General features: G+C 37.8%; 1 protein-coding gene across 5 annotated transcripts in view; it reads left to right on the top strand.

Annotated features, from left to right (window-relative positions):
- OPHN1 (oligophrenin 1) overlaps nucleotides 1-22,856 on the top strand; it is a 617,232-nt gene that overhangs the window by 193,539 nt on the left and 400,837 nt on the right. For 4 of the 5 annotated variants that reach the window (XM_082376596.1, XM_082376595.1, XM_082376597.1 and 1 more), the window contains one exon: nucleotides 985-1,080. In XM_082376596.1, coding sequence (XP_082232722.1) covers nucleotides 985-1,080 — 96 coding nt within the window. Of the gene's footprint in view, nucleotides 1-984; nucleotides 1,081-13,629; nucleotides 22,017-22,856 lie in introns of those variants that run through there. The other variant, XM_082376599.1, reaches the window with a different exon arrangement.

The raw sequence follows: 22,856 nt of genomic DNA, 5'->3' as shown, positions 1-22,856 counted from the left end.
CAAACTCTAAAGAGCATGTGAATACCCTAGGGATTATATAAAAATGCAGTTTCTGATTTTGTAGGTCTGGGGTGTGACCTGGGAATGTGTATTTCTATCAAGCTCCCAGGTGATGACGATACTGCTGGCTTGAGAACCACTCTTGGCATAGCAAGATTGGAGGTTTGGCTGGATATACTGGTGAAAGTCATATTTTAAAAATTTCAATAAGGATAATTTGTCAAAAGGGTAACTAATTGTGATTTAATTTTATATTATCATTAAACTTCTGTGTAATAAAATTCAAAATCATTGACCAAAAATAAAAACATCTGTCTGGCCATACCACCCTCAATTTTTCATCAATTATCTCCTTATTTTAGGTCCCTTAGTGAATACTCTGTGAGCAAGTTAAATTTGTCCCTCTGCCAGACAGTATCTTAACCCAGGCTGCCATCTGGTTAATGTGTAAAATGTCCAGCTGTTACCTATGTTGTCATGGGGAATGCCCTAGAGATGCAGACACACCACTGGACTTCTAGTTCCAGCTCTTCCAGATAGCTCTGGAACCTGGAGCTATTTTTTTCTTTGTACAATGATTGTGGATGTTTGTTTGGTAGAGGTAAGAAAGCATCTAGTCCATTGTCCATAATAGGCACTCAATAAAGCTTAAGGAGACTCTATTAGGAGTACAACTAAGTAGCTTTAGGTCTTACAGGCTTTGGGTAGAACAGGTCATATAGGACAGGGATTGAAGATAAAACATGTACCATGACTTAAACGAAGGACTTCACTAAGTTGCCCTACTTCATCTTTAATATGTGGTTTTAGTTGCTCAAATTTTCTACTGAAGGTCTGGTCTTTGGTTTAACGGTCTTGTAATGCAATTTGCTACCTGCTAGGAGCACTTCCCTTTGTTTTTCTCCTGTCTGCTCTAACAGAGATGAGGAAATCAGACAAAAGGCAGCAGTATTGACCATTTCTCCTGTTTCCCTTCCTTTACAGATTACTCCTCTGCTGTTCAGAAATTTTCCCAAACGTTGCAGTCCTTTCAGTTTGATTTCATTGGAGACACTCTGACTGATGACGAGATTAACATTGGTAAGTCTTCAGCTACATATGGCCATGTGCCTCATAGCAGGTCTGAATAAAAGCAGCCTCCTTGGTCTGTGGGTATAGAAAACTTGGGCATCTTTATTCCCTGTTGTCCCCTGTTGTGCCAAGCTCCTGGGAGGCTGCTTAAGAAACATAAAGAAACATTCCCTCGTAATCCCATTTCCTCCTCACACAAAAGCAATCAAAAGATATCCCTTAAACCTCCATTGAGGTCTTTGACTCAGTCTGCAGGGGAATTTTTCTTTAAAGAATCTAACACACGAAAATAGATGTTTTTGTGAAGGATAAAGAGTGATTTTGTTTTGTTTTTTTTCGCAAAATAATTCAGAGTAAGGTTCTTCTAAGGAACAAATTCCCCGAAAAAGTTTAAAATTAGCATTTATATATGTACAGCTTTTAAGGCAACAGGAGATTTGGCATCTCTCTTGGGAGCTGGATTTAATAACTCGCTTTGTGAGCTGCATGATGTTGGACAAGATATTTCCTCTCTCTGAGCCTTAGTCTTGTCCTCTGTAAAATGTGGTTAATATTTATCTCTCACGGATGTTACAATTAGGAGATTGAACAGTGGAAGTAAGAACTTTGTGTTTGTTATGAAGTTAATTATGGCCCTTGGGCCAATCTTCTCTGCCACATTTTTTTGTAAATAAAGTTTTGTTGGAACACAGACTTAACTGCAACACAGTTAAATATTGTCTGTGGGTGATTTTGTAGTACAACGGCAGCATTGAGTAGTAGTGGCAGAGACTGCATGACTTTCAAAGCCTCAAATATTTGCCCTCTGGCCATTGAAAAAAAAAGTTTGGTAACCACTGAGTTAATTGTCGTGGTCCGAACGCGGGTTGGAAAAGAATTTCCAGACACAAGGCAGAATGTAAAGAAGGTAGAATTTATTAGAGGGAAAGGTCGCTGCCAGAACGGCAGGCCGACTTCCTAGTAGTCTGGGAGAGTCGAGCCGGAACATGTGCTATTGATCAGTTTTTATAGCCAGAAAACAAAGGAATGGTCCGAGGTGAAAATTTCATTTACTTATTGGTCGAGGCACATATACCTTCCTTCTATAGGGTGGGAGTGGGGCAGGGCATGTGCCTTTCCTTATTTGGGACAGGTCCAGTTGCCCAGGTGGGCGTCGCCCAGGTGGGCTCAGGAATTTTGTAACCATCGTGACATGGTGGGGAGGGAGATTAAGAGTCGGGTAGGGGGTGTAACGCTGAAACTTTTTCAGGCAGGGTTGTCCTTTGTCCTTGAAGCACCATTGTCCTTGGAGCACCACATTAAAGAGTTAGTGTAAAGCATTTGCTAGATGAGAGCACAGAAGTAGTGTGAACGATCTAATTAATGTCACCAAAGCAATTATATTTATGAGCCCAAGAACTAAAATATATTATTATATTAAATGCTCTTTGCAGTAAGTATGAATAATATATAAAAGTATAAAGATACCTGTAATAATAAGATATTTCAGCACAGAAGCAATGTATTGGATATATTAGCATATTGTCTTTTAACTCTCTTTTGTACATGTATCTGTTTTGTGTATGTGTAATTTAGTTCCTACTAAATACATAATTTTATCTAATTTTAACCTAACATTTCATCAAGTATTTTTTCATGTCATTTAAAAATTTTCATAAGCTTCATTGGATGGGGAAAGGACATTGTTTTGTTCATTACTATTTCCCTAGCATGTAGAGGAGTACCTAGCATATAGTAGGTGCTCAATACATGTTTGTTGAATGAATGAGTAATGGATGCATTTGAGTTTCATTATTATAGGAACTATGCTTTATATACTCTTCAACTGTTGTTAGAAACTTAGCTTATTTCCGATTTTTCATGATTATAAATAATACTGCAATGAGTATTTTTATGAGGTTGATGACTAATGTTTTAGATAAATGTGGCAGTGTAACTAGTGAGGCAGACGTTTGCATTTGGATTATTTCTTTATTCACTCCACTTCATTCTACTTCTGCAAATCTATCTTGGTCTAAGGGCATGGCTTATTTAAAAGTTAATATTGTGAGAGTCAGATAGTCCAAGTTTGAACACTAGCTTTGCAACTTATTAGCTGTGTAACCTTGGCAAGTGACTTCACCTCTCTGAGTGTTACATTTCTCATCTGTAATATGGGGATGAGGTGATCAATGCCACGTGTGCACAGTGCCTAAATAAATGTTAGCTATTTAATCATTATTGTTAATATAAGGTTTGGTTACTTTGTACCTTGCAATGGACTGAATGTTTTTGTGTCTTCCACAAATTCATATGTTGAAATTCTAACCTCCAATGTGACGGTATTAGGAGGTGGGGCCTTTGGGAGGTAATTAGGTCATGAAAGTGGAGCCCTCATGGATGGGATTAGTACCCTTATAAAAGAGACTCCAGAAAGCTCTCTCACCCTCTTTCCATCATGTGAGGATACAATGAGAAGTTGGCAGTCTGAAACCTGGAAGAGAGCTCTCAGGAGAACCTGACCTTGATCTCAGACTTCTAGCCTCCAGAACTGTGCAAAATTAATTTCTGTTGTTTATAAGCCACACAGTCTATGGTATTTTGCTATAGCGTCCTGAACTCAGTTAAACACGAATTGGTACTGAGAAGTCCGGGGTGCTGCTATAACAAATACCTAAAAATGTGGAAGTGGCTTTGGAACTGGGTAATGGGCAGAGGCTGAAATAATTTTGAGGTGCATGACAGAGAAAGCCTAGATTGCTGTGAGTGGAATTTTAAAGGTGATTCTGGCGAGAGCTCTGAAAGAAGAAAGAGTGGTAGAGAAAGCTTCAGTCTTCTTGGAGAATACCTAAGTAATCATGGACAGAATATTGGTAGAAATATAGATGGTAGAGTCCATTTTGAGGAGGTCTCAGACAGAGATGAGGAACATGTTATGGGACAATGGAGAAAGGTGATCCTTGTTATAGAGAGGCAAATAATTAGGCTGCATTGTTTGTGTTCTGGTGTTTTTTGGAAGGTGAAACTTGCAAGCAATGAAATTGGATATTTGGCTGACGTGGTTTCTAAGCAAGTGTTAAAGGAGTGACTTGGTTTACCCTGACTGCTTATACTAAAATGTCAGAGGAGAGAAATGAAGAGAAGGTGAAATTTTTAAGCAAAAAGGAACCAGAACTTAAAGATTCATCCATATTACAAAAAATGAGAAAGTGTATTTGGAAGAAAACGCTAAAGGTATGGTAGACGGACCATTTGATAAGGAGATTAATGCGGGTGTGAACCATGGATTTAATCAACCATCTCAACAAAAGCTAGGAATAGAGATGGGATTATACCAGCAGAAACACTGCCAGCTAGGACTAAAGGAAACAGAGAAAACAAGACAAAATGAAGGAAAACTTATTAGATCCTATAGGACCAGACCATAGAGCAATGTGAACCTGCACTATTTTTCTTCAAAACAAGGGAAGAAGGACCCTGAAGGTGATTCAGAGATCATCAGGGCTGCCACTCCCACCCCAGGCGTAGGGGTGGGGCCGCTCTGCAGAACCCTGAGGATACACACAAACCTCTCTCCCCATGCCTCCTCCAGACAGAGAACCAAAATGTGTGGGGCCACTGCAGAGAGCCACAGTGTGGGCAGCCCTCCACCAAACTGTGGGGGTGATGTTGCTACTCCAGTGGGTCCAGAAGGCTAGACTGCTGCCCCAGTGGGTCTAGAAAGCAGAGCATCAAGCCAAAGAGCATTATTCTCAAGACTTAAGATCATATGGAACTTGCCTTGCTAGATTTTGGGCTTGCTTGGGACCTATCACTCCTTCCTTCTTTCTTTTTGGAGTGGGAATGTCTATCTTATGCATGTCCCATCATTGTATTTTGGAAGCACATAAGTTGTTTGTTTTCACAGGTTCACAGCTAGAGAGGAATTTTGCCTCAGTATAATTTGTACCTTGAGTCTCACCCATATTTGATTTAGATAGTTAGATGAAATTTTGGACTTTAGACCTAAGAGTTGATACTGGAATGAGTTAAGACTTGTAGGGCTGTTGGAATGGAATTAATATATTTTACATGTGAGAAGGACATGAATTTTATGGAGCAGGGGATGGACTGCAACAGACTGAATGTTTGTCTCTCCCCCAAATTCATGTTAAAAGCCTGTCTCCAAAGTGATGGTACCAGGAGGTGGAGCCTTTGGGAAGCGATTAGATCATGAGAGTGGAACCCTCATGAATGGTTTTAGTGCCCTCGTGAAAGGGACCCCAGAGAGCTCTCTAGCCCTCTTTCCATCATGTTAGGATACAGCAAGAAATCAGCAGTCTATAAGCTGGAAGAGGGCACGCTCCAGAACCCAACCATGCTGGCACTCTGACATTGGACTTCCAGCCTCCAGAACTGTGAGAAATTTCTATTGTTTATACACCCCGCAATCTATGGTATTTTGTTACAGCATCCCAAACTAAATACATTTCTTTCTTAAAAATAACTACTACTTGCCTATCAATTGGTAACCTTGAAGATTGCAGATGCATGGTATGTGGAATTTCGTAAATATGTCTTTTTTCTACTAAAAAAAGTCAGACTTTGAACAGATGCCCATTTTCCCTAAAGCCAACCAACAGATCTGAGATGTGTCCCATATCTTCTTTTATGTTGAACTTTGTGTTTCAACTCTCTCACCCCTCTGAAACCCACCATAATTGTCAACTAGTACCAGCAGCATAAAAGAGTGTGTGAGTTTGAGCATAATGGCTTATAAACAAAAATAAAAATGACACCCTGGTGCTGCCAGGTTCTTGTGGATGTCTGCTGGCTGTGACACATTTGCTTCTTAATGTATGCTTTACAGTAACCCTTTGACTCAGTTGTCATTTGCCTGCCAATTCCGGAAACTCCTAGTTATCATCTGACCATTGCTCTTAGTGATGCTGACTCATGAACTGACCTTTATTGATGGGGACTGAAAAGAGATTTTGAGAATTTCAATGGCCTGTCATAGTCATTGGCTTTGTTGATTTTGTCATTTTGAAAGCTGGGACGTGTGGTGTTAGTGAGGCGAACAACCGATGCTCCACTGGCTGAGGCTGAAGCTCCTTAGAGGCTCTGAGAAGCAATCTTCGAGATCCTACTGGGAGGCTATTGTTGGGAAAGAACAGTTGCTTTGGAAGTGGAAAGAACAGAGTGTGCCATGCCCTCCAATTGCCAGCACTACTGGCCCTTCTGTTTCACTGGAAAAAGTGGTAAAGGTACAGTTAGGATGGAATTTTGGGCTGAGCTTTTAGATTTCACATTACATGTGAAGAGGGCCTTGCAGTTCTCCCCATAATAGATTTTTCATGGTTGCTGCAAGAGGTAATCAGTAGCATTAACCCCATTGTAGATTCCAGTTGTGTAACAGAGATGGTAGTGATTCCTAGAGGATGTAAGGGAAAACCTGAAGCTTCTCTGAAGAATTCCTTCCCTTGATGGTCAGCTCTTGGACCTCACAGTCTGTGTACAACAGAGACAAGTGGGAGGAAGTATCTCACTGCCCTGACCATGACATTTGTCACTGCTTTAGAGTACGATATCTATGCTTTCAATTGGCATTGCCTGGCCTTTTCTCTACCTCTATGGCCCAGTAAGAAAAGGAAATTCAAGTGTTTAGGTAGTGTTGTATCTCCTTCAGATTTGAGTTTTATTTATTGGCTATGAGATCTTGGCAAAATTACTTGAGCTTGTTGGGTCTCTGTTTTCCTCATTTGTAAAGTAGGCAGTATAACCTACTTCCCAGAATTGTGAGGAATAAATCAGATAAATACATGTATCAGAGGGTGTATATAAATCATTTGTCTCAGTGCCTGGTGATCCTACTAGGAAGGTGGTAGAACCTAATTTTTGGAGAAAGATGTTAGTTTGAAACTATATTTCCCGAGTTAACTACAAGAAGAAAATGTAAAATGAGATGTCGGTGTTTACAGGGATCTAGTTCAGTTATTCCTAATATAGCTTTGTATCAGAATTACCTGGAGAGCTTGTTGATCCAGAGTCTCAGGACCCGTGTTAGGTGAAATGAATCAGTTTGTTTGTTTATGCCTGGAGAAAGAAAATGCTGTGTTTTTAGATCTCAGACTGCAAATCAAATTTCTAGTCTAGTCATCATAACATATTTGAAGAAACTCCTTTGTGGACCAAGCAGATTGATTTAAGGTCAAACTTCCAGGTAGAAAGTTCCATCAGCCACCCATTACTGCTTTATAGGAGCAGAGGACTCAGGTAAAGTTCTTCATTATCTATTCCCCCCAGCCCCCACACTTGTATTTAACATGAATATTATTCATTGCTGATAGCTCACAGGCAATCATAAACCTGATTGGGATGCAGCAGGGCTTAAGAAATAGTCGCCTGAGGCCTTTTGTTGGTGTTTTTCTGACCACCTTTTGATGTTGCAAAGGTCAGTTGTTTTAGGGTCCTGAAAATCAGACATCCTAAAAGAAGAGGTATACCCTAAATGAAAAAGAAAAATATTAATGTAAAAGTTAAAAAATTTTTAAAAATTTTATTTATTTTTTATTGAAGTATAGTTGATTTACAATGTTGTGTTAGTTTCTGGTGTACAGCAAAGTGATTCAGTTTTATATATATATACACACACACACACACATACATATATATATATATATATATATATATATATATATATATTCTTTTTCATATTCTTTTCCATTATGGTTTATTACAAGAAATTGAATATGATTCCCTGTGCTATAGAGTAGGACCTTGTTGTTTAACACAAAAGTTTGTATTAAAGAAAAGAGCCAGGAGTTGAACCCTGAGGATCCAGTGATTTCTAAGAGGTCAGTGGTGGAAATTTTTTTGATTATGTAGTGCCACTCATTGGAGTTTCTTGAAGCCCTCAAGGTGGGATGTCAGTCCTCTTTGTGACATTGTCCACAGTCCTGGCAATCTTTCATATAAGGGCATATATGAATTGAGCATTTCGCCCGACTTCCTTAGTCCAGACAGTGTGTCCAGGGAAAATTCTAGCCCAATGCATGGTCTGCTGTGGTGGTGAGCACTTAGAGGTTTATATCAAGTCATAAGGTTTCAGTTCACAGGTCTTCTTCATATCATGGGGAAAGAGTCAGTTACAAGGTGACCTGGAATCCTTATAGGGATCTGGATCATCAGGTCTTAGTTCTCCATGACTCCAGATCATATGGGAAGGGGAAAATTGGAATTGCTAGTTTGGAGGATTATAACTAGATATTGGAAAAAAATAGAAGGGATTGAAAATTTGCTAAATATTTACAAATTGGGAAAGGTGGCTGGATCCAGTTCAATGTACAGATAGATACCAAAACTGTTTTTTTGACAGAAGGGGAGGAAGTCATTTAAATCTCAACCAGACAAGACAGGGTGTGCATGTTTATAAGTTACCCTCAATTAACAAGAGATGCAAAATTTCAACTAGCTCAAAGACAAAGAACAGGGCAAAACTCTGATAATCCAAAAGGCTGTGCTATAGACAATGCATCATTTTCCATTGAAACACAAAAATTCTCCCTTTTGATGAAAGTTAATCTCAAAGAAAAGATATTCTTGATTAAAAACATAAGGCTGGTCTCATGAGATTTGGCCTAATTATTTGTACTCACAACAAGGATAATTATTTGCCATATGGGTCTATTTAAGTTTGCTTTGCTGGAAGTTTTCAAAAAGATTCTGAGATTGGACTTTTAAAAGCCCTTTGAGGCTAAGAAGCCAAACCAAGAATTATCCACCAGATTTCACCTGCAGTACCTAAAAATTTGGGTGAATTCTTCTCTAGATGCCCAGCATATCCTAAAGTTTTCGGGTCTGCCAGGAAGAGACTTTCCTTATTCACCTATAAGGCCAAGAACTCTGTAAGCCAGGTGTCAGCCTGGTTTTTCCATGAGGGCTTTGTAAGCATTGTTGGCTCCATAAAGTCAACCTTGCTCCTTAAAAGTATCTGGTCATATCTGATTCAATGAGCATCATTTTCATATATGTCATTCCAGGTAAGGCCTTGGTGCAAAAACCAATGTTCCAACACTTTCCTGATAATAAAGAGGACAGACTCTAATTAAACCTATGTAAATAATTATATTGTTATGGAAATAAGAATAATATGAGTTTCTGAATCCTAGATGGGATTAGGCAGAGATAATGTCACTTACAAATGTCATTTACAAATGAATGTCATTTCATTTCAAGTTACAAAAGCATAATCTTGTAAATTGTTATGAGTTATAGATAACTTACAAAATAAGAGAAATGGGTTCCTTATATATTCAAAACATAGAACATTATAACATCAATAATATTCCAAACAAAACCCTCAATCATCCTTCATTAGTTCATTCAGTCCTAAGTAGTTCTTGTTTTACTAGACCTTGCATTAGCAAACTCATGAATTCATCTGATTCTCAGAGTTCTCAGAATCCTGACTCAATTCACTGGTATGATCTCTAAGGTCTTTAAAGGGTGCCATCAGAAATCAGTACACAAAAGGATTGGTACAGTCCTATTCTCTGGGGTTCTGAGAAAGTCCTTCTTTGTTAACAATGAAGTACTCTGGCCTGTAGACAATTGCAAGTGCTTTCAGGGATGCATTAGAATAAAACATAAAGTATCTATAGATGAGGAAGAGATTTACATAGCTGTGACTAACTTACTACTGGTAATTTTCAAAAGTGAAAGATATGATGAGAGTTCATTATAAGAATAATAATGCAACTGACAAGGACATGTGGCTGTTTCTGTGGTATGCAGAACAAGATAAAAATTAATCCAAAAAAGGTTTGGGACAAAATATTTGTAAACATAATGATGTCTATGTCCAAAGAAGAGTGGATATTACATCTAATTTATAAAAATGGATGAATACAATCTTTACAAAAAATCTTCAGATATACGGTAATTATACTGGCATAATATGCCAACCATATAGTTAGAATATACCAAGAATACATTAAGAATATTATGTAATGAGAAACAATAATCTGGAGTAGTCCTAAATATCTCTATATTAATAAGATTCCAAAGGTAAGAGAAATGAGTGCCCAATTAAAACCACTGATTTGAAGATGCTGATTTCAAGTTAAAGAATTAATGTTACATTAAGTTACCATTTAAAAAATAAATTGCAACTGATGACACTATACTGTTTTGTAATATCAGGCAAGGTAGCACCAGGACTCTGATAAATAGAAACATATCATGGATAGTGAGGGCATTGACAATTTTCTAGGAGCTTCCTGTACAGCACATAGTATCTGAAATATGTGTATTAAAACATTTTACCTATACAGATTTAACCCAGGGAAGACTAAGAATTTCTTTTGATTTGACAATGCTTCCTGTGCAACTCAAATGATAAAATCCAAAGTACCAAAACTGTGCATTAGCTAGTTTAAGGAGGTCATTGTATTCAGACTGTTACCATAGGGAAAACCTTCATTAATGAGGAACATTTTAAAGAAAAGGAAGGAAACTTGGGGCTATTATAGAGGCAGGTAAACAAGGAAGTCATCTGTGAGTCTTACGGGAGTCATGAGGGAGGATGGAGATGGTCCTTTGTGGTTTAGTTGTTTTTCAGAACATGAAAGGGTGTTTCTTAATAGTCTCTGCTGTCCTGGAGCCCAGGGTTCAAAGTAAGTTCAACATTGTCAGTGATCTAGGATTCACAAAGCAGGGCATAACCCAGAGTGCTTTCAAAGGGAAGTGCCAGCTCCCAGGGCCCTCTGAGTTCTTCCCATGGAGGTGTTGATTGAAAAGATGACACCCATGCAGAATGAGGAGACTGCAAGGCATGAGTGTCACCATCTCCAATTCTCATGGACTTTTCATACCCTCCTGCCATGCTTCCCATCTAACTTATCTGTAGACTGCTGCTTAGGTGCCAGCTAGCATTGAGTAAGTGGTCTAAAACAATCCCAACACATTCCTGATTGTGGACTGGGAGATTAGGTGAAGTGAATGTCAGTTTCCCAGGAACGTCCTTCAAGAGGCTCAGGCTTCAGGCCTGCCTGCCATTCACTCCTGCCCCATCATAAAGGTCACATAGACTCTTGTAATTGCACACTCTGAGCTTTCCTCTCTATCTTGTCTTTGCCACTATCTTATATCCCTGGTAATGACCCTTCTAACACCTTGGCTCACTGGTTCTCTATGGAGAGTTGATAGGAGTTAGGCACATGGTCTTTTAGGTGGCGGGATCTGGGTACAGATTTTGACCTATCCATTTGTTAGCTATGTGATCTTAGTTTTCATTTAAAAAAATAAATATTGAGTTTATTGGAATTTCTGCATTATAATAAAAATATGGAAAAAGAGAAAACATAATATTAAAAGTTTCATTTGCTGAGTACCTACTATGTGCAAAATGGTTTGCATGCATTATCTAATATTCAGAGCAATTCTTAAGAGGTTGACTGAGGCTAGGAAAGGTTAAGGAACTGTTTGCAGATGACATAGAAAGTCCTAAAGATGCCACCAGAAAACTAGTAGAGCTCACCAATGAATTCAGCAAAGTTGCAGGATACAAAATTAATATACAGAAATCTGTTACATTTCAATACACTAACAATAAATTATCAGAAAGAGAAATGAAGGAAACAATCCCATTTACCATTGCATCAGAAAGAATAAAATACCTAGGAATAAACCTGTCTAAGGAGGTAAAACACCTGTACTTGGAAGACTATAACATACTGATGAAAGAAATTGAAGATGGCACAAACAGTTGGAAGTATATGGATTGGAAGAATTAATACTGTCAAAATGCCTATACTACCTGAGACAATATACAGATTCAATGCCATTGCTATCAAAATACCAGGGACATTTTTCACAGAACTAGAACAAATAATTTTAAAATTTGTATGGAAACACAAATAGCCAAAGCAATCTTGAGAAAGAAGGACAGATCTGGAGGAATCATGCCTCCTGACTTAAGACTATACTACAAAACTGCAGTCATTGGCACAGTATGGTACTGGCACAAAAACAGACAAATAGATCAATGGAACAGTATAGAAAGCCCTGAAATAAAACCACGTACTTATGGTCAATGAATATATGACAAAGGAGACAAGAATATACAATGGAGAAAAGACAATCTCTTTAATAAGTTGTGCTGGGAAAACTGGACAGCTACATGTAAAAGAATGAAATTAGAACATTCTCATAACACCATATACAAAAATAAGCTGAAAATGGGTTAAAGACCTAAATGTAAGACCGAAACCATAAAACTCCTAGAGGAAAACATAGGCAGACCACTCTTTGACATAAATCATAGCAATATTTTTTGGATCTATCAACTCCAGCAAAGGAAATAAAAGCAAGAAAAACAAATGGTCCTTAATTAAACTTAAAAGCTTTTGCATAGCAAAGGAAACCATTGACAACATGGAAAGTCAACCTACTGAATGGGATAATGTATTTACAAATGATATGCCTGATTAGGGATTAATATCTAACATATATAAACAGTTCATACAACCCAACATAAAAAAAAATTAAAAAATGGGTGGAAGAACTGAATAGACATTTTTCCGAAGAGGAAATGCAGATGGCCAAGAGGCACATGAAACAATCTCAGCATCACTTACCATCAGGGTAATGGAAATCAAAACCACAATGAGATATCACCTCACACCTCTCAGAATGACTATCATCCAAAAGAACACACATAACAAACGTTGGCAAGGATATGGAGAAAAGAGAACCCTTTGTACACTGTAGGTGGGAATGTAAATTGATGCACCACTTTGGAAAACATTATGGAGGTTTCTTTAAAAAATGAAAAGTAGAACTACCATGTGACTCAACAATTCGATTCATGGGTATATATCTGAATAAAAAGAAAACACTAATTTGAAAAAATACATGCACTGCAGAGTTCATAGCAGCATAATTTACAATTGCCAAGTTGTCGAAGCAACCTAAGTGTCCATCAACAGATAAATGGGTAAAGAAGATGTGGTGTGTGTGTGTACACACACAGAAACACACACACACAAAAAATGGAATACTACTCAGACATAAAAAGAATGAAATTTTGCCATATGCAGCAACATGGATGGACCTGGAGGATATTACGCTAAGTGAAATGAGTCAGAGAGAGAAAAACAAACACTATGTGATATTACTTATATGTGGAATCTAAAAAATACAACAAATTAGTGAATATAACAAAAAAGAAGCAGACACAGATATTGAGAACAAATTAGTGGTTACCAGTGGGGAAATGGAAGGGGGGGGGCAATATAAGTGTAAGAGATTAAGAGGTACACATTATTAGGTATAAAATAAGCTACAAAGTTATATTGTACAACACAGGGAATATAGCCAATATTTTATAATAACTATAAATGGCGTATAACCATTAAAAATTGTGAATCACTGTATCCTACACCTGTAACTTATGTATTGTACATCAACTATACTTTAATTTAAAAAAAAGAAAAAGAAACTTGCACAGGATAATAATAACTAGTAATTAGCTTAAGTGGGATTTTAAATCAGTTCTTCTTGCATCTAAAGTTTATATATATATATAAACTTGTGTTTTCCACTCAAAGAACCACAGTTGTGGTCTGAAGGAACAGCTGCGAGGCCTCTTCACATGGCTCCCTATGAGCAAGTGAAACTAGACTAAGAGCAAAGGAATAAAAGGACATCAGAGAGTCCAGGAGTCTATGTGACCTGGTGGGACCCCTTGCCCAGGAGCTCCCTTGCCTTGCTTATGCCTGAGAGAGGCTGGGTGCAGCACTTCTCCACACGTCTGCCCACAGAGCTGAGGTGTCAGCACAGCCATTTCACCGTGCTAGGAACTATGGTCTAAAGTTCCAGGTGCAAGGCTTCTGCACACATCACTCTATAGGCAAGTGAAACTAGACGAAACACAAAGAAGAGAGGCCTTGGAAGTGACTGTCCTCACTCCTGTTTCCTGTGGAGAATCCCAGGATTTAACCAGCCCTCTGGCCAACTAAGCCTCTCCATGCAGAACAAGTGAACAACTGCAGGAGAAGCTGGTTATTTGGACCATCTGGATGTTTCACCTGAAGAGCAGCCAGATCAAGTTGGCCAAGGTCCATCTGAGTATAACAAGTCAGCTGACTGGGCCAAGCAAATCCTTCAGTTCAATTTTGCTTTCTGCATTTGATTTGTTTCTGGTTTTATGTATTTGTTAGTTTAGTTTTTAGTGTTTGTTTTTGTTTTTGGGTTTCTTTATTGGTTTGGTTGCTCTCTTCTTTGTTTTCTCTTTTTCTTTTCTCTCTGTGAGTGTGTGTATGTTTGTCTTGGAGTTTTGTCTCTCTGTTTATTTTTTCTTCTTCCTTTTATTCCACGCCGTGCAGCTTGCAGGGTCTTGGTGCCCCGACTGGGGAAAAGGCTTGAGGCTCCGAGCTGGAAGAGCTGAGTCCAAGATGTTGGGCTACCAGAGAACTCCCGGCCCCATGGATATTAATCATTGAGAACTCTCCTAGAGATCTCTGTCTCAACACTAAGACCCAGCTCCACCCAAGGGCTGGCAAGCTCCAGTGCTGGACGCCTCATGCGAAACAACTAGCAAGACAGGAACACAACGCCACCATTAGCACACAGGCTACCTAAAGTCATACTAAGCTCACAGACACCCCAAAATACACCAACGGACGTAGCCCTACCCATCAGAGGGAAAAGATCCAGCCCCACCCACCAAAACAAAGGCACCAGTCCCTCCCACCAGGAAGCCTACACAAGCTTCTGGACCAACTTCACCCACTGGGGACAGTCAACAGAAGTAAGAGGAACTATGACCCTGCAGCCTGTGGAAAGGAGACACCAAACACAGTAAGCTAAACAAGATGAGAAGACAGAGAAATATGCAGCAGATGAAGGAGCAAGGTAAAAACCCACAAGACCAAACAAATGAAGAGGAAATAGGCAGTCTACCTGAAAAAGAATTCAGGATCATGATAGTAAAGATGATCCAAAATCGTGGAAATAGAATGGAGAAAATGCAAGAAATGTTTAACAAGTTCCTAGAAGAACTAAAGAGCAAACAAACAATGATGAACAACACAAGAAATGAAATTAAAAATTCTCTAGAAGGAATCAATAGCAGAATAATGGAGGCAGAAGAATGGACAAGTGAGCTGGAAGATACAATGGTGGAAATAACTGCCACGGAGCAGAATAAAGAAAAAAGAATGGAAAGAATTGAGGACAGTCTCAATTGAGGACAACATTAAATGCAAAAACAATCGAATTATAGGGGTCTCAGAAGAAGAAAAGAAAAAGAAAGGATCTGAGAAAATATTTGAAGAGATTATAGTAGAAAACTTCCCTAACATAGGAAAGGAAATAGTCAAATCAAGTCCAGGAAGTGCAGAGAGTCCAATACAGGACAAACCCAAGGAGAAATACACCGAGACACATATTAATCAAACTATCAAAAATAAAATACAAAGAAAAAATATTAAGAGCAACAAGGGAAAAGCAAGAAATAACATACAAGAGAATCCCCATAAGGTTATCAGCTGATTTTTCAGCAGAAACTCTGCAGGCCAGAAGGGAGTGGTAGGACATATTTAATGTGATGAAAGGGAAAAACGTACAATCAAGATTACTCTACCCAGCAAGGATCTCATTCAGATTAGACAGAGAAATCAAACGCTTTACAGACAAGCGAAAGCTAAGAGAATTCAGCACCACCAAAACAGCTTTACAAGAAATGCTAAAGGAACTTCTCTAAGTGGGAAACACAAGAGAAGAAAAAGAGCCATAGAAACAAACCCACAACAATTAAGAAAATGGCAATAGGAACATACGTATTGATAATTACCTTAAATGTGAATGGATTAAATGCTCCAACCAAAAGGCACAGACTGGCTGAATACATATAAAAACAGGACCTGTATTTATGCTGTCTACAAGAGACCCACTTCAGGCCTAGGTACACATACACACTGAAGGTGAGAGGATGGAAAAAGATATTCCATGCAAATAGAAATCAAAAGAAAGCTGGAGTAGCAATACTCATATCAGACAAAATAGACTTTAAAATAAAGACTATTACAAGAGACAAGGAAGGACACTACATAATGCTCAAGGGATCAATCCAAGAAGATATAACAGTTGTAAATATTTATGGAAGCAACACAGGAGCACCTCAATACATAAGGCAAATGCTAACAGCCATAAAAGAGGAAATCGACAGTAACACAATAATAGTAGGAGACTTTAACACCCCACTTACACCAATGGACAGATCTTCCAAACAAAAAATAAATAAAGAAACACAAACTTTAAATGACACATTAGACCAGATAAACTTGATTGATATTTATAGGACATTCCATCCAAAAACAACAGAATACATTTTCTTCTCAAGTGCTCACAGAACTTCTCCAGGATAGATCACATCTTGGGTCCCAAATCAAGCCTCAGTAAATTTAAGAAAATTGAAATCACATCAAGCACCTTTTCCGACCACAATGCTATGAGACTAGATATCAATTACAGGAAAAAAAAACTGTAAAAAATACAAACCCATGGAGGCTAAACAAAATGCTACTAAATAACCAAGAGATCACTGAAGAAATCAGAGAGGAAATCAAAAAAATGCCTAGAAACAAAAGACAATGAAAACACGATGATCCAAAACCGCTGGGATGCAGCAAAAGCTGTTCTCAGAGAGAAGTTTATACCTCAAGAAACAAGAAAAATCTCAAATAAACAACCTAAACTTACACCTAAAGCAATTAGAGAAAGAAGCACAAAAAACGCCCCCAAAATGCTAGCAGAAGGAAAGTAATCATAAAGATTGGATAAGAAATAAATGAAAAAGCAATGAAGGAAACAAGAGCAAAGATCAATAAAACTAAAAGCTGGTTCTTTGAGAAGATAAACAAAATTGGTAAACCATTAGCCAGACTCATCAGGAAAAAAGGGAGAATGCTCAATTCAACAGAATTAGAAATGAACAAGGAGAAGTAACAACTGATGCCTCAGAAATACAAAGAATCATGAGAGACTACTACAAGCAACTATGTGCCAATAAAATGGACAACATGGAAGAAATGGAAAAATTCTTAGAAAAGTACAACTTTCCTGTACTGAACCAGGAAGAAATAGAAAATATGAACAGACCAATCACAAGCAGAAAAATTGAAACTGTGATTAAAAATCTTCCAGGAAACAAAAGCCCAGGGCCAGATGACTTCATAGGCGAATTCTATCAAGCATTTAGAGAAGAGTTAACACCTGTCCTTCTCAAACTCTTCCAAAATGTAGCTGAGGAAGGAACACTTCCAAACTCATTCAACGAGGCCACCATCAGCCTGATATCAAAACTAGACAAAGATGTCACAAAAAAAGAAGATTAGAGGCCAATATCACTGATGAATACAGATGCAAAAATCCTCAACAAAATACTAGCAAACAGAATCCAACAGCACATTAAAAGGATCTTACACCATGAACCAGTGGGATTATCCCAAAGAATGCAAGCATTCTTCAATATACACAAAGCAATCAATGTGATACACCATATTAAGAAACTGAAGGATAAAAACCCTATGATAATCTCAATAGATGCAGAAAAAGCTTTTGACATAATTCAACACCGATTTGTGATAAAAACCCTCCAGAAAGTAGGTATAGAGGGAACTTAACTCAACATAATAAAGGCCATATATGACAAACCCACAGCTAACATCATGCTCAATGGTGAAAAACTAAAACCATTTCCTCTAAGATCAGGAACAACAGTGGGTGCCCACACTCACCAATATTATTCAACATTGTTTTGGAACTTTTACCCACAGCAATCAGAGAACAAAAAGAAATAAAAGGAATCCAAATTAGCAAAGAGGAAGTAAAACTGTCACTGTTTGTGGATGACATGATACTATACATAGAAAATCCTAAAGATGCCATCAGAAAACTATTAGAGCTAATCAATGAATTTGGTAGAGTAGCAGGATATAAAATTAATGCACAGAAATCTCTTCATTCCTATACACTAATGATGAAAAATCTGAAAGAGAAATTAAGGAAACACTACCATTTACCACTGCAACAAAAAGAATAAAATACCTAGGAATAAACCTACCTAAGGAGACCAAAGACCTGTATGCAGAAAAGTATAAGACACTGATGAAAGAAATCAAAGACGATACAAACAGTTGGAGAGATATACCATGTTCTTGGATTGGAAGAATCAGCATTGTGAAAATGTCTATACTACCCAAAGCAATCTACAGATTCAATGCAATCCCCATCAAATTACTAATGAAATTTTTCACAGAACTAGAACACAAAATTTCACAATTTGTATGGAAACACAAAAGACCCCGAATAGCCAAAGCAAACTGGAGGGAAAAAAACGGAGCTGGAGGAGTCAGGCTTGGTGACTTCAGACTATACTACAAAGCTACACTCAACAAGACAGTATGGTACTGGCACAAATAAAGAAATATTGATCAATTGAACAGGAGAGAAAGCCCAGAGATAAACCCATGCACATTTGGTCACCTTATCTTTGACAAAGATGGCAAGAATATACAGTTGAGAAAAGACGGCCTCTTTAATAAGTGGTGCTGGGAAAACTGGACAGCTACATGGAAAAGAATGAAATTAGAACACTTCCTAACACCATACACAAAAATAAACTCAAAACGGATTAAAGGCTTAAATGTAAGGCCAGATCCTATAAAACTCTCAGAGGAAGACAGAGGCTGAACATGCTGTGACATCCATGACACCAAGATTCTTTTTCACCCACCTCCTAGATTAATGAAATAGAAACAAAAATAAACAAATGGGACCTAATGAAACTTAAAAGTTTTTGCACAGCAAAGGAAACCATAAACAAGATGAAAAGACAACCCTCAGAATGGGAGAAGATATTTACAAATGAAGCAACTGGCAACGGATTAATATCCAAAATTTACAAGCAGCTCATGCACCTCAATATCAAAAAACCAAACAACCCAATCCAAAAATGGGTGGAAGACCTCAATAGACATTTCTCCAAAGAAGATATACAGATTGCCAACAAACACATGAAAGGATACTCAACGTCACTAATCATTAGAGAAATGCAAATCAATACTAAAATGAGGTATCACCTCACCCTGGTCAGAATGGCCATCATCAAAAAATCTACAAGCAATAAATGCTGGATAGGGTGTGGAGAATAGGGAACCCTGTTACACTGTTGATCGGAATGTAAATTGATACAGCCACTCTGGAGAACAGTATTGAGGTTCCTCAAAAAACTAAAAATCGAACTACCATATGACTCAGCAATCCCACTAATGGGCATATACCCTGAAAAAACCATAATTCAAAAAGAGTCATGTATCACAATGTTCATTGCAGCTCTATTTACAATAGTCAGGACATGGAAGCAACCTAAGTGTCCATCAACTGTTGAATGGGTAAAGAAGATGTGGCACATATATACAATGGAATATTACTCAGCCATAAAAAGAATTGAAATTGAGTTATTTGTAGTGAGGTGGATGGACCTAGAGACTATCATACAGAGTGAAGTAATTCACAAAGAGAAAAACAAATACTGTATGCTAACACATATATATATAATCTAAAAAAATAAAATGGTTCTGAAGAACCTAAGGGTAGGACAGCAATAAAGATGGAGACGTAGAGAATGGACTTGAGGACACAGTGAGGGGGAAGGGTAAGCTGGGACGAAGTGATAGAGTGGCATGGACTAATATATACTACCAAATGTAAAATAGATAGCTAGTGGGAAGCAGCCGCATAGCACAGGGAGATCAGTTCGGTGCTTCGTGACCACCTAGAGGGGTTGGATAGGGAGGGTGGGAGGGAGTTGCAAGGGGGAGGGGACATGGGGATATATGTATACATATAGCTGATTCACTTTGTTGTACAGCAGAAATTATGACAACATTGTAAAGCAATTATACTCCAATAAAGTTGTATTAAAAAAAAAGAAATCAAACAATAGGAGATACCACACACACAGAAAAAATAACCTGAACTATTTTGATGTATTTCCTTCCAGTGCTTTTTTGGGGGCCTGAACATAATTTTCTATACATATTTGTAGTTATGTATACTTTTTGTGTACATTTTTTTATTCTACTTTTTCATATAATTTTTCACCAGAGGCATTCTACTTTGTTCATAAAAGTTTGTGTACTGCTCCTTTTTGATGGCTGTAATAAAATCCATTAAATTGGTGTACTTAAGCTTTCCCCAGTCATTGGACATTTTATTTGTTTTCAATTATTCACTATCATTAATACTGTTGAATGCTTATCTTCGTGCATAAAGTTTTTCCCCTGTATCCAGGATTATTTTTCAGACATGGATTCCCAGAAGTGAGTTTACTGGCTAAAAGGAGATAAACAATAGTAACTGTTTTGGTCAGTATTGTTAGCCTTCATTGGAAATTTACAGCTCCTTTCAAAGACACTGTATTATTTGACCTTGCTGAACCTCAGTTTTCTCTTTAATAAAATGATAGTGATAAATAATAAAAGACTTGAGAAGCATCTACTGTAGTGCCTTTCCCTTCCTCTCCCCTTTCTTAAGTTTTTGCTCTTTTCTCCCTTGAAATTTTCTGAAGATAGTTAATTCTTGCTGGGCTATCTTTTTAATGCTATAGGACTGCTAGACATTATTGAAGAGCATCGCATTCAGTTTTCTAAGCCATGCTTTTTATTGCTGGTAGTGCAGGCAGTGTTCTTGTTGATGGTCGTGGTGATGACAGTGGTGGTTTTGCAGGCCTGTTTTCTTCCTTCTCTAGCCAGGTTTCTTAGTTACCCTTCCTCTCATCTGAAGAGAGGGCAAGCGTTCAACTCCCTCTCCCTGCTCTTTATTCTCTCCCACAGCACTCTAATGGATAGTTTGATCTTACTAAAGCTTTTGTTTTTATTCCATTGACTCTAGAGAGCCATTTGCAGGGCTGTCTCTCAGAAGGGGATGTAATAATCCATGAGTTTGGTTAAAAATATACCAGTAAGAGGTCTTACAGGACTCCACGACTCTAAGGTATAAGTAACTATGGTCCAAACTTCTTGATTTAGCCCTTGAAGCATTTCTCAACTCACTATATACATGAGCAAAGAAGAATGAATATGAGACCTTTCGGGTAAGGAAAACACTATTTGTGGTGCAATTAGATAAGGAAAAGTATATCACAGAGGTACTTTGGTTGTGACTGGAGACACATTGTTATCTTAAGGCAGTTAGAGCAAGCATTGATTTAAGGTTCCTTTATGACTGTACAGCTAGTTGTGTGACCTCGGGCAAGTCAGTTCCCATCTCTGGACCCCAGTCTCCTTACAAATAAAATGAAGTAGGTAGAAAAAGGTAGAGGATCTGTAAAAATCTGAGCCTTTTAGATGGTAGGGGACCAGAAGGCAGAAACTACCTTGACTTTGCAAATCCTTCTTGCCTGTTGTCATATACCTCAATGAGCTTTTAAAGTCTTCTGATCATCAATATTTGGCCTTATATTAAGGCCTTTTAGAAACCAGATATTGAACAATGATATTTTCCTTGACTCAGTAACTTAATTGATTTAACAATTATTGAAGTTCTTGTTAATTGAAAGTAAGGATCAAAAAGCTCTGACTTCAGTGGAATTGGTTAAGACATGACCTCTGAAAAGCTGCTCCTACATTTTTAAGCACTCAAAACACTGGCAAAAATTGCCCCAAATAACTTTTTAAGACCTCTAGAAATTAACAGAAATTTGCAACAATATAAGGTGTGTTTATTCAGGAAAAATGCTAGATAATTGAAAGAACAGTGAACTCTGTGATGTTTTAATTTCCTTTATTCCCACCCCCTCTCTCCAACTCCACAGCACCCTTGAAAGTAACAGCTGCATAGTCATGGAAGCTGTAAAACCCATCACTCTAGCAGCCATTGGAGAGCGCAGAATGGGTTTGAAGTTCCTCTAAAGCTGAAAAGTATGATTGTAGGTCTTGTGTTATTTGAAATAACTCAGAGATGACTAACTGCAAATAGATTTTTTTCAGGGCATTTTCAAAAACAATTAGTGATAATTGTTTAGCACCACAGCTGCCTCAGGCAGCAAAAAGAACAGTAGCAAACATGAAGCTGAAAAATAAACCTGTCAGGAAAAACTGGAGAATGAGATGTCCATAGAGAGCTTGGAAAGTTGCAACATATTTCTGGAAATATAGAAAGTCATGCACACGTGTAGGGCTTTGCTCATGTCCAAAGAGACTTGAGAAGGCTCTAATCTTTGACCTCTGGCTGGCCTTGAAGCTCTGTACAAGCTGGAAGTTAAAACTAATGCAGAGTTATAAACCAACTGGGTAACTATTGAAGGTGTACAGCAACACACACACAGAGCCCTTCAACAAAGGCTGGGATCCTTATTGGTTTAAACCATTTTAATAAATCTCTGTCCAATCATTAGCTGACCACTAAGCCATCTGACTAGAGATTTCAGTGGCTTTATATGACAAAGAACACAGATTTTATAGAATTAGTGCACAAAGTCAGTAAGTGAACAGCAACAACAAGGAAGGAGGGGTGTTCTGATTTCTAAAGTTGTCACATTGTATTATTTAAAATGCTCACTTTTCAACAACAAAAACATGAGACATGCAAAGAAATACATCATGACCTATCAACACAGAAAAAAAATTAAATAGAGACTGTCCCTGAGGAAACAAAATCATTGGACTTCATAGAAAAAAATTTTCTTTTTTTTTAATTTTTAATTTAATTTTATTTATTTTTTTATGCAGCAGGTTCTTACTAGTTATCCATTTTATACA

The sequence above is a fragment of the Balaenoptera borealis genome (assembly GCF_965194805.1).
Source record: "Balaenoptera borealis genome assembly, chromosome: X".
NCBI lineage: Eukaryota > Metazoa > Chordata > Mammalia > Artiodactyla > Balaenopteridae > Balaenoptera > Balaenoptera borealis.
This window is presented reverse-complemented; position numbering and strand designations above follow the sequence as displayed.